Source organism: Poecilia reticulata, unplaced genomic scaffold (genome assembly GCF_000633615.1).
Source record: "Poecilia reticulata strain Guanapo unplaced genomic scaffold, Guppy_female_1.0+MT scaffold_155, whole genome shotgun sequence".
NCBI lineage: Eukaryota > Metazoa > Chordata > Actinopteri > Cyprinodontiformes > Poeciliidae > Poecilia > Poecilia reticulata.
In genome coordinates, this window is record NW_007615016.1 from 879,004 (window position 1) to 890,878 (window position 11,875).

At 42.2% G+C, this 11,875-nt stretch overlaps 1 protein-coding gene across 1 annotated transcript in view; it reads left to right on the forward strand.

Moving 5' to 3' along the window:
- Window positions 1–6,132, forward strand: part of pgk1 (phosphoglycerate kinase 1) — a 10,352-nt gene extending 4,220 nt beyond the window's left edge. Inside the window, exons 4-11 of the mRNA XM_008401957.2 lie at window positions 109–253; window positions 1,595–1,698; window positions 2,204–2,323; window positions 2,938–3,052; window positions 4,290–4,469; window positions 4,541–4,718; window positions 5,171–5,269; window positions 5,740–6,132. Coding sequence (XP_008400179.1) covers window positions 109–253; window positions 1,595–1,698; window positions 2,204–2,323; window positions 2,938–3,052; window positions 4,290–4,469; window positions 4,541–4,718; window positions 5,171–5,269; window positions 5,740–5,780 — 982 coding nt within the window. The 3' untranslated portion in view covers window positions 5,781–6,132. The remainder of the gene's footprint in view (window positions 1–108; window positions 254–1,594; window positions 1,699–2,203; window positions 2,324–2,937; window positions 3,053–4,289; window positions 4,470–4,540; window positions 4,719–5,170; window positions 5,270–5,739) is intronic.
- Window positions 6,133–11,875: the final 5,743 nt, after the last annotated feature.

Below are 11,875 nucleotides of genomic sequence, written 5' to 3' on the forward strand. Positions count from 1 at the left end.
GTGTGGCGTTCCTCAGGGTCGTGACCTTCCGTAGGACTGATGGTTGTGTGGCGTTCCTCAGGGTCGTGACCTTCCGTAGGACTGATGGTTGTGTGTGGCGTTCCTCAGGGACGTGACCTTCCTGAAGGACTGCGTGGGTCCGGAGGTGGAGGCGGCCTGCTCCAGCCCGGCTGCCGGCTCCGTCATCCTGCTGGAGAATCTCCGCTTCCACGTTGCTGAGGAGGGAAAGGGCAAAGACCCGGCTGGGAACAAGGTCAGTGGAGCGTTCTACTGGTCAAACTGGTTCAATGTTGAGTTGAACACATCGTTAACGGGTTCATCTCGGAGTTGACCGGTCCATCGTTAACGGTTTGCCCCCTCCTGCCGGGCGGTGAAACCTCAGCGTCATGGAAGAGCTGCGGTTACAGTAAATCCTACATTTCATCTAAAATATAAATAAAAGCTGATCCCTGTAAACTAACTCAAATATTCTATAGAAAAAATGATCAGAAGTGGAAATAACGGAATAATAATTCACTTTATTGATCCCGCAGGTGAAACCTTCCTCTTCTCTTCTGATCCATGTCGGTGTTCAAATATAAACCCAAACTAACAAAGTATCTCATCCAACAAAACATGTCCACACAGTTTCTCCCTCATAAACACGATTTGGCGCCGTGACATCCAAACGACACAGGAAGTGATTCAGTCACATGGTCTGCCTTAAACTACCGGTTCTCAGCGTGGGCGGTACCGCCCCCCAGGGGGCGTCCAGAGGACAGCAGGGGGCGCTGGAGGACATTTTTACAAAAGGGGGGCGCTGGGATGCCTTTGGGGGGCGTTTGGTCGAAGGTAAACTTTACACCTTAAATCCACAACAATGCCAGTTTAGACTTTGAGCAACTTGGTGAAACTGTATTGTGTAACATTAAATCATGCTTGGCTGCARCTGTATCGATGGCAGCTCTTCTTCTATTCAGTGTTTGTAGCTTCTGTTAGCTTCTGTTAGCTTCTTGGCGCAGCTCCGTTCTCCTGCTACTGGTAGCTAAAATCACGATACCCTCACTGAGTATCCCTCTGAAAAATGAACCCATTTAAATAAAGAAATCCCTCCATGGCTGATACCGCGATAGAGAGCGTTCATTTTATAGYGTTAACACGGAGCTGGAAGTGGTCCGGGATGAGGGGGACCTGGATAAAGGCTGGGGGGCGCTGGGCCAAACAGGGTGAGAAACACTGCCTTAAAGGGACGGGCGCGGGTGCTGTGGTGGCGCGGGGGCAAAGCACGACCCATGTACTGAGGCCCTAGTCCTCATGCCGGTGGTCGCAGGTTYGATTCCCGACCTGGTGACATTTGCCGCATGTCTCCCCGTCTCTCATGACCCTCTTTCCTGTCAAACTACTTTCAAATGAAGGCCGCTAGAGCCAACACAGCTCCGACACGGGGTTGGTCCGTTCCCTCGGTGGATGTGCTGAGGCCCGTCAGCACCTGGCTTTGCTTTCAGGTTCACTGAGCGACGCTCTGAGTTTTCTGCCTCCATTTATCCAAGTGAAGATCTGCGTCTGAAACCTGTCTCCTTCTTCTTCATGGTCTTCATCGTCCTCTGACCTTCAGACCAAGGCCACCCAGGAACAGACGGACTCCTTCAGGGCGTCTCTGTCCAAGCTGGGGGACGTTTACGTCAACGACGCGTTTGGGACGGCGCACAGAGCTCACAGGTGAGCCGAGGCTCCGCAGGAAACGCCGCCGTTAGGCTGCGAAGTCGTTTTCCAGGAAATTGAAACATTTTGTTTATCGTTTGAGTTGCAAATCCAGGTGACGTTGCAGGTGAGTGGGCGGAGCTTCCTGTGTCATCACAGGAAGCTCATAATGTGGCCTTCAGTGTCACACCTGAACATGTTTTATGGTGATTTTAGTTTTGGTCGGGTTACGCAGCAGCTTCCATCCACCTAGAAAAAAACTGTAAAGCTGTCATCTTCCAGGCTTTCTGTCGCCATGGTAACCAAGTCCCAGTTTTCTTTGCTGAAACAGGAAAACGTAGCGAATCATTGTGACGACCTGTCTGACCCTCTGACCTCTCCGACCCTCTGACCTGTCTGACCCTCTGACCTGTCTGACCCTCTGACCTCTCTGACCTCTCTGACCCTCTGACCTCTCCGACCCTCTGACCTGTCTGACCCTCTGACCTGTCTGACCTCTCTGACCCTCTGACCTGTCCCCCAGCTCCATGGTGGGGGTGGACCTCCCCCAGAAGGCGGCCGGGTTCCTCATGAAGAAGGAGCTGGATTACTTCGCCATGGCGCTGGAGAAACCTCAGAGGCCGTTCCTGGCCATCCTGGGAGGGTGAGAGGAAGTTCAGCCCCTTGTTCTGTTTCTACTTCCTGTCCGTTTCGGCTGCAGGTTTAAATCCTTCCTCTGTCGGCGGCGGAACGTTTTAACACCAACRTTACTGTGAAAGTCTGACTGCAAAGTTCCTGGAGAAGGAAAACAGAATCGGCACCGATCAGTTATCAATATCTGTATCGGTCCGATAGCCCATCTATTCACTCTGATTCTATGCTTTGAGTGAATATAATTGATGGCAGCGTACCGCCACAATAAAAGCCCTGTGCCCTCAGAATTAAGGTTATTAATGTTAAAACAAGGTGAAGTTTAAGCTCTTTATTATTTTAAGCTCTTTATTATTTTAAGCTCTTTATTATTTTAAGCTCTTTATTATGCAGCTTTTCTAGATGATCCAGATTTAAAGCTGTGAATTGATGAGAGCAACAGACGACCTTTGACCTCAGACCTCAGTTTCCCTACGGGGTTAATAATTTTACCTCGGTGTTATAAACACTTATAATGAAGCAGTTAATGTAACTTTATGTTGAAAATTCACCACCGTCTGTGTTTACCGGGCCTCGCTGGTTCTGGACCAGATCTGGGTTCTGACCGGTGGTTTGATTCCCTGGCAGAGCCAAGGTGAAGGACAAGATCCAGCTGATCAACAACATGCTGGACAAGGTGGATGAGATGATCATCGGCGGCGGCATGGCCTTCACTTTCCTCAAGGTTCTCAACAACATGGAGGTCAGAGTCGCTTCCAGAACCAGATTCTGCTGAAACCCGACTCCAGTCCGGAGCAGCAGCAGCACAGAGTCCAGGTTTTACTGAACTTCAGACCAAAACCTCCTCAGCTTTAATCGTCCATGTCCTCCAGTTCACAGCCGACTTTCCTCTTTCATAAAACATCACATCATGTTTAGTGCTGGAGAAAATAAAGTTTATTTAAATAGCAGCAGCAGCGAAGAAAGTTAAATAATCATAAATCTCTTTATTTTAGTGGATGAATATTAATAAAGTTTCATGAAATGATMATTTCAGGATAAACTTTCAGATTTGATGGTCTGGAGCCAGAAGTTTCCATACGCCTCACTCTGATCCTGGTTCCGGCTGCCGCTGGGCCTTTCATTCATTTTTACTTTATTTTGAAATGTGCTGGATGTGACATCATCAGTGATGACCTTCAGACTAGCGTCACTAAGTATCTGCACTGTAAAACAGAAACCAGTGCAGCGTTGATTTAAAACATGAGTCTGGTTCTGATCCGAGAGTCCAGCTCTGGTTCTGTCAGAATAAATCCAGTCAGAAACGACATTATGATCTGCTAGGATTTATTTTTAGTTGGGTGAGTTTTTTGTTTTTGTGTCAGATCTGGCAACCCGCCTGAAGCATGGAGTCCAAATGTCCTGACCGATGATCCTGAAACATCTAATCTGAACAAATGTACCGTTATAGAGCAAATAAGTCAGGATTTGACTAGGACAGATTGTGTTATTGTTGAGTGATGAAACCTCGGTGTGTTTTAGATAAACTGCAGGTCGTGACCTCAGTTCAACAGAATCTGGTTCCTCTGTGTAGATTAGAAACAAACAGAAGTTCAGCAAAAGGAAACGTGAAGCAAGAGGAGGTCAGGGTGGCCGTGTTGCATCATGGGAAATGAGGGCGTAGGTCGGAGCTGAAGAGTTTCTGGTTTGGAAATGAAGTTTGATAAAATATGGAGAACATTGACGGTTGAAGCCTCATAATTAAAGATATTATTAAAGTTAAATCTGATTATTTTTAACTGTTAGTTAAAATCACCAAATGTATATTTTTTTATAAATGGCAGAAACATTTTTAGTTGTTTTTTCTTGTATTTTGTGTTTTTATCATTCAGAACAAAGTCTTATGGGTCGGATTCTGTTTCTTAAAGTGAATATAATTAGATTTTATTTCCTCCTGAGTTTCTGCCTCTGGTTTGTTTTTATCTTTATTTGTGCCTCAGATCGGGACATCTCTGTTCGACGAGGAAGGCGCTGGTATAGTCAAAGACCTGATGGCGAAAGCCGAGAAAAACGGCGTCAGAATCACGCTCCCCGTCGACTTCATGACCGCCGACAAATTTGACGAGAACGCCGCCACCGGCTCCGCCACCGTCGCTGCCGGCATTCCCGCCGGCTGGATGGTAAGGAGAGGCCTCTTCCTCTGACCTTTGACCTTTGGCCTCGGGTGACCCCCGGCTCCTACGGTCCGCAGGGGCTGGACTGCGGCCCGGAGAGTTCCCGGCTGTACGCGGAGGCGGTGGGCCGCGCCAAGCAGATCGTCTGGAACGGGCCGGTCGGCGTCTTTGAGTGGGAAAACTTCGCCAGGGGAACCAAGAGCCTGATGGACAAGGTCGTGGAGGTCACGAGGTCAGGRTGCGTCACCATCATCGGTAAGAACCGCCGTAATGTTGCGACGTTTTAAAAAGTCGTTCAACAAAAAGTCATATTTCAGAATAAAGTGGTAATTTTAAAAATCCTAAAGGAGAAATAAAACGATGCAGAAAGGAAACGGCCGAGTCCCTCTGACCAATCAGATCCTCAAGATCCACTTCATTCTAATATCCACTTCAAACGGCTAAAACTTTGTTCAGTCTGACTTTTGGTTTTTCTTCAGTTTAGCTCATGAAATGATTTAATTGTTGAAGCAGCGTTTTTATTTTAATCTTCACATGTTGGCTGTTTGTTCTGCTTCGTTTTAAATTCAATCAGTGAATAAAATCTGTTTCTGACCAGCAGCTGATTTCTGAGGATTTGATCTCTTGTCTATAAACTTTATCAGAATAAATGAATGTCTAATAAACGGACAAAGCCTTTCCTCTGACGCTGTTCGCTTTCTGTCCAGGTGGGGGCGACACTGCTACCTGCTGCGCTAAGTGGGACACGGAGGACAAAGTTAGCCACGTTAGCACCGGCGGCGGCGCTAGCCTGGAGCTGCTGGAAGGTGAGCGCCACCAACAGGAAGCAGTCGGCAGCATTTAGGAATTTCAAATTAAAACACAAGCAAATAGGGATTATTATGGGTCAGTAAACGCTTATTATTGTTATTTATTATTATTATTATAGTGGTGAATAAATGTCTCCATAGGAACCAACAGCGCCACCAGCTGGTCAGTCGGCGCCGTCAGGAGAAAAACATCAAGTGGAAAATAAATATTAAATAAAACAACAAGCTGATTATTTTGGTCAAACGTTAAAATAAACCAACAAACATTCAAATTATTGAGGAAGTTTAACTATGAATTTTGAAAATGATGTAAAACGAAGCGTAGAATTAGACTGAATAGATCTGACCTGATGGCTCAGGAACTGATACCCAATCTAGAATTTGTTTCAATATCAGGACCAATACAGATATTGATATCAGATCGGTTCATGTCTAATATAAACTCTATAATGTTGATCTGTTCTCAGGTAAAGTCCTGCCTGGTGTGGACGCGCTCAGCAGCGCCTAGACGCCTCACTGGAGAGAGAGAGTGTGTGTGTGTGTGTGTGTGTGTGTGTGTGTGTGTGTGTGTGTGTGTGTGTGWGAGAGAGAGAGGTGCAGATCTCCTGAAGTGTCATCATGACCCCTGACCCCAACCTGCCCCAGCACAGTGTTGACCTTTAACCCTGATTAATTTCCGTCTTCAGACGTTCTCGGCTGCAAAGCAGCAGTCGGGTTTCTCCTTCCTGAGGAGAAACGGGATCAGAGTTTAGGTTCCTGTAGAGCTTCTGTGTTAACGTGGCGATCATAGATGTGGCCAACATAGATGTTACTTCCTGTCTGATCTGTTCTAATAAAACCATCTATGTTTAAAACATAAATTGTGATCATGTCCTCATTGAGCGTCGGCTGAAAATACAAGCAAGTCAAAATATTAGAGAATAAAGTTACATTACAACTTCTCAGAATATTTTGACTTTATTCTCATAATTTTATTTCCTTGTTTGGCAGCATTATTCCTCTGTAATATTCTGTTGAAAAACTGAGTTTTGTCATCGCATCGTTTCCATTAAATAGTTTAAAATCACATGAATGAGTTCATTCAGGCGAGAAATCATTGAAATCATTCCACCGCTTCCTGTTTTCTTCTTTCTGGTTTCCAGCAGTAGAAACTTCCTGTTGATCATGTGACTCGTGTTGAAAACACTTTCCACTGCAGGTTAGCATAAAATACCAATAATGTACCAATTTGAAGGGTTTTTTTTAACACTTTATCATATAAAAACATTTTATCTTTTTCCCCTAAAGTTTCCATCAAGCAAAGTTATTTTAATAATTTAAATTTGTTCATTTATCTGGTCAATGGAAACGCAGCTAATAACTAAAAACAAATCTTTTAACTCGGATTAAAGCATAATTATAAAAGATTGTTTTAATTCTTTAATTCAAAATTGTCTAAACTTGCAAAAACATTGTGGATGTTTAGTTTATTCATGCAGAACCTTTTAAAAGCATGAATTTATTCTGAACATTTCTGTATATTTTATTTAAACGCAGAACGACTCATTTCTGTTGGGTAAAATTTAAAAACTTTTTTTTTTACCTGTAAATTGGGATTAGATTGAAATTAGCAGCTCATCTATAATCTGATGTAATTTCATGAAAATGCAACTTAATGTGAACATTTTCTCTCAAATCAATAAATTTATTAAAGTTGAAACATTTATTTGTTCACCGCTAGGGGGCAGCACCTGCTGGTGTATTTACAAACGGAACATTGTAAATGAACCGGACGTTGCGTAATGAAGTGCTGCCGTTTGGTCGTGATGCGTTCAGGTGCTCTCCCCGTTTTCGTTCACATAGTCCGGCTCATCTGTCGAAGAAAACAAGCGAGGAATCATCTTCAGGCCGAAATGATTCAATAACATGCAATATATTTAAACTATTGTTAATAGTTTAATGTCTGTTTTCTGAAAATCAACTTTTTAGAAAAAGTCTTTAACTTTGTAAGATATAAATAACAATAAAAACATTAAAATAAAGCTGCTTAATTTGGTCTCAACTGTTATTAAAATCCACACTATAATTAAATTCTGTTGTATTTGCTTTTGCTCACCTTGTTGTCCAGGTAAACATTTTATTAAATAATTGTTGCTCTTTATTTTCTACCATCTCTAATCTCTGTCTTTATTATTGTAGTTATTTTACGTTTAAATCGGCAGCATGTTGATCTGCAGCTGCTCCGTTTCTCAGTGTCTCTGGTGTAAATAAAGTGCAGATGATTCATTTAAAGCCGATAACTCACCGTCCGCTTGCTGCTCCAGGAACTCTGTGTTCTCATAATCATCATCTGTTTGGAGGAAAAGCGCCGTGAATGAATGAATGAATGAAACGGTCTGAACTTTAAGGCTGAAGCTGTTTTACCTTCTATCGACAGCGACGGGAAAACGTTCCCGTAAACGCCCGGATTCAGCTCGCCGTCTGGAAACACATTCATGTCGAAAAAGTTCAGCAGCTCATAATTATTCAGCTGAAATCAGTTACCATGGAAACGCATATGGGTTCCATTTGTGTCAAAAATAAGTAGGAGTCGGATGTGTAGATGTTGTTGCTATGAGACTTTGGTTTATGTCTTAGTGCTTTATGGATATGTCGATGCTGCGTATGTTAGATATTGCATATGTCTATATTGCATATGTCTATGTCAGTGTTTCCCAACCCTGGTCCCACTGACCTGCATGTTTTACATGTTCCTCTGCTTCAACACAACATTCAGATGATTGCAATTCAGCCAAACCCTGTTAATCAGCCATCAATTGAAATGGTGCTGAAGAGGGAAACTCTGGTCTGTGTTGCATATGTTACGTTTCTAGCTGCGTCGTTACGTTAAGCAAACACTTTGCAGTTGTTTTTTATGTAACGTCTGATTGGTTCCTGTCGTTGGTCGGCGTTGCTGCTGCCTGTTTGTCGTTATTTCATGTCTGATCAAAGTTGGATATTACAAAAATATTGGTCTTTCAATATTAGTGTTTTCAAAATGCTTAAGATTTCTACTTTGTATTTTATTCAGGGATATAAATGAATGAATGAATCATAAATGATTCATAATAGTTTTGATTCAAAACTATTTAACCCTAACTTTTTTGTCAAGATTTAGTAAATATATTTTTAGTAATTTTTTGTCAAATTTTGTCAAAATGTAGAATATTTCAACAAAAAATTGCTAAAAAATATATATTTACTAAATTATGACAAAATTTGACAAAAACTGCTAAAATAAATGTTAAAAATTGTTATAAAGGAGTAAAAATGAGTGAGCCTCACCTACACACTTTAGTGGAACAATTTTACACTGATTTTGAGTCAATAGGTCACATGACTTGGAAACGGGAAGAAAACATATTTTTTAATATTAGAATATTTAAAATATTGAATATGACTTAAAGATTCAATATAGGGTTGTGTCTCGTGTTACCCTAATTACCACTTTTTGTGTCAGTTGGTCACAAGGCATTTATTAACATGTGTTTGTCAGGAGAGTTTGGTTCAGACATTTGTTGACAGTCGGACAAACCCATACGGGACCCATTTTATCTGCCATCCTTTTCCCATATGGGGCCCACCAAGGTATGCTGGCTGGGATGCAAAATCTAACATATGTATCACCAACATACGCAACATCAACATATCCATAAAGCACTAAGACCATAGACATAAACCAAAGTCTCATAGCAACAACATCTACACATATGACTCCTACTTATTTTTGACACAAATGGAACCCCATAATATGGGGCGCTATCGGTGCTAAAAGTGAGGCTATAGCTTCCTGTATTTTTATTATGAAGTTGCTGCTGATCTGGAAAACCTGATGTAGTGATATGTCAATGTTAGGCTTCCGTAGCCCAGTGCAGACTGATGAGCATGCGCCGCTGTACATCCAGTAGTTGGATAGTTGCACTAAGAAATAAAGCTGAGTTGTACAAGCTGCATACACTGAGTTGTTCATAAAAGATGGCCGTCTGACGCCTGATAAAATCACCAGGAAACAAAGTTTAGTGTGTCATTAACAGACTCACCAGGGAAGCTGCTCTTCTCATTTACGTACAAAGACTCTCCGATAGGCGCTCTGTGAATCAGGAAAACTCTGTTACACACATTTTATACATAAAATTCCTAAATTTAAATGATAGTTTTAATCTCTGGAAAGCAGATGTTGCTTTTTTTAAGTGCATTTAAGTGACGTGGGGAATTTGTGCTGTAAACAAACTGACTGAATTATTTTAATCTCAGCTAAACCTTCTGCTCATCCAGGTGTTCAGGTCTCAGGAGTCCCTCAGGGCTCCGTCCTTTAAGTATTTTCCATAAATTGAACATCCACCTCTGCAGTAAACCAACTCCTCGTCACTACAACAGACTCTCTGCTCAATTTGAGGAGAAATTAGGAGAGAAAATATTGTGATCTTAATAAAATCAGTCGAAATGAAACGTTTCCGATTCTGTTCCAACTTTCAACCAGCAGATAAATGTGATTTTCCTCAGTGTAACATCAACATGCATCATGTTTATTCTTTAAATTAACAGTTGATTTAATGAAACGTTTCATTTCGTCTCCCAGCCTGATCACATGATTTCAGCTTGAAGCCAGAAGGTTCTGGTCTTTGATCCCAAACTATTTAAATGATTTAAATGATTTAAATGAGTGATAAATGATTTAAATGATTTAAATGATTTAAATGAGTGATAAATGATTTAAATGAGTGATTCTCACACGTAGTCGGGTTCCAGGCTGGAGCTGTTGGTTTGCACTGCAGGAAGAAAATCTTTTATATTTCAGATGTTTGCAGGAAGTCGAATTAAAATACTCAAACTGTGACTTACAGTCTGTAACATTTTCATAGTCCTGCTCTTCGGTTTGATCTGCAGAACAATAATGAATGAATCAGGACTATATTTCCATGAAACCCGCTGACGGTGGCGCAGCGGCGCAGTGGCGCAGCGGCGCAGCGGCGCAGTGGCGCAGTGGCGCAGCGGCTTACCGTCTGGCAGCGCCGGGTCCCCAGCAGCGTCTCTGAAAAACAGTCGCAGTTTGTTGCATCTCATTATTCAGTCAGGAATATTTGTTCCTAATGAGCTTAAATAAAAAGTTTCAACTCATCCGATTTGCCAATTTATCCGATTAATTGGAGGCTGCAGGACGCAAAATAATAAAACTAAAGTCTGAGCGAGTTTATGACACTAGCAAGGAAAAACTAAGTTCAGCCAGGATTCAACTGGCTGACCTGCTCCTTCCTTCAGGGTCAGCATGTCAATAAGGTTTTGGTCTGGACTTTGACTAGACCATGTCAGCACTGAAGGGCAGATTTAGAAGTTCACAGAAAGCTACAGAATTTGGTAAAAGCTGTGATCAGCGCTGAAGTAAATAAAAGAGAGAAGTTCAAATACATGCTGAGAGAGAAACTCCTTCCTAAAGCTGAAAATATATCACAGATTTCAAAAGAAAATAAAAACGGAAGTGTAGGAAATAGCGCCCCCTTCACTTCCGGAGTGCAATGGTCCCATTTCCAAACAAGGTCTGAGACTGACAGCGGTCCGTCCCGCSCCTTCCTGTTTGCTGCAGCGAGGTCCTTCTCGGGAGCTTCGCTTCAATACTATTGGATACAGAAGCTCAGAGAGGACAAACCTGGAGGATTGTTGAAAAGCAGAAACTGAAAGTGAAAGCAGCGTCGGTTCAAAGGTTTCATTTTATTCTTCTGAATATTGACAGTGTGGTAATTACCACTGTTAGCACCGAGGCCATCAGTGTGGGTGAGATATTGATTCCTCAATGATTTCATTTTACTAATTAAATATACATTTTGAGAAGTATGTGAATCAATTAGCTCTCCTGTTGCCATGGTTACCATATCAACTCAGTGCCATTTAAAACTTATTTATCTTGAGTTTATTTCCAGTTAGCAACTATTGGTGGGCAATAAATGGTACATATTAATAAGTTAAATTAACCAATCACAAACTAAATCAGCTGTCTTCTCCAAATCACAAAAGCAATAAAACCATAAACATTTTTATAAAACAACAACCTAAAATAAAAGCCTCTCTGATCTGTGTTTCCATTTTTATCTCTGTTGAGATGATTTGACTTGAACTGCGGCTTATAAACCAAAATGGCTGCTGTGCTGTTCTACATTTAGCAGTTTAAGTTCTGATGCTCAGCTGGAGGAGAACCAGCGACTGTCGCCTCATCAACGCAGAGAAAACGTTTCAAACAAAATGGCTTCCTTCAAACCATCCTGAGCATAAAAACATGCTAACTGAGAATCTCCAGACATGTTTGGTTGAGACATTTTTTAGGAAACAAAATCTGGGCGGTTTATGATGTGGGCAGTTACCCAGGGCTGCATCAGAAAGGGGCGGGGCATCTAGTTAAATCTAACCTGCTGCCTGTGTAGTGGAGTTAGCTTCCCTTAGTCTCTGCTGCTTACACTACAAAGAAACTCTGATGATTTATTGCCTTTTATTTGGTTGGAGAGCAGCAGGAGGCGGGGCTTGTATAGAGCAGCAGGAGGCGGGGCTTGTATAGAGCAGCAGGAGGCGGGGCTTGTATAGAGCAGCAGGAGGCGG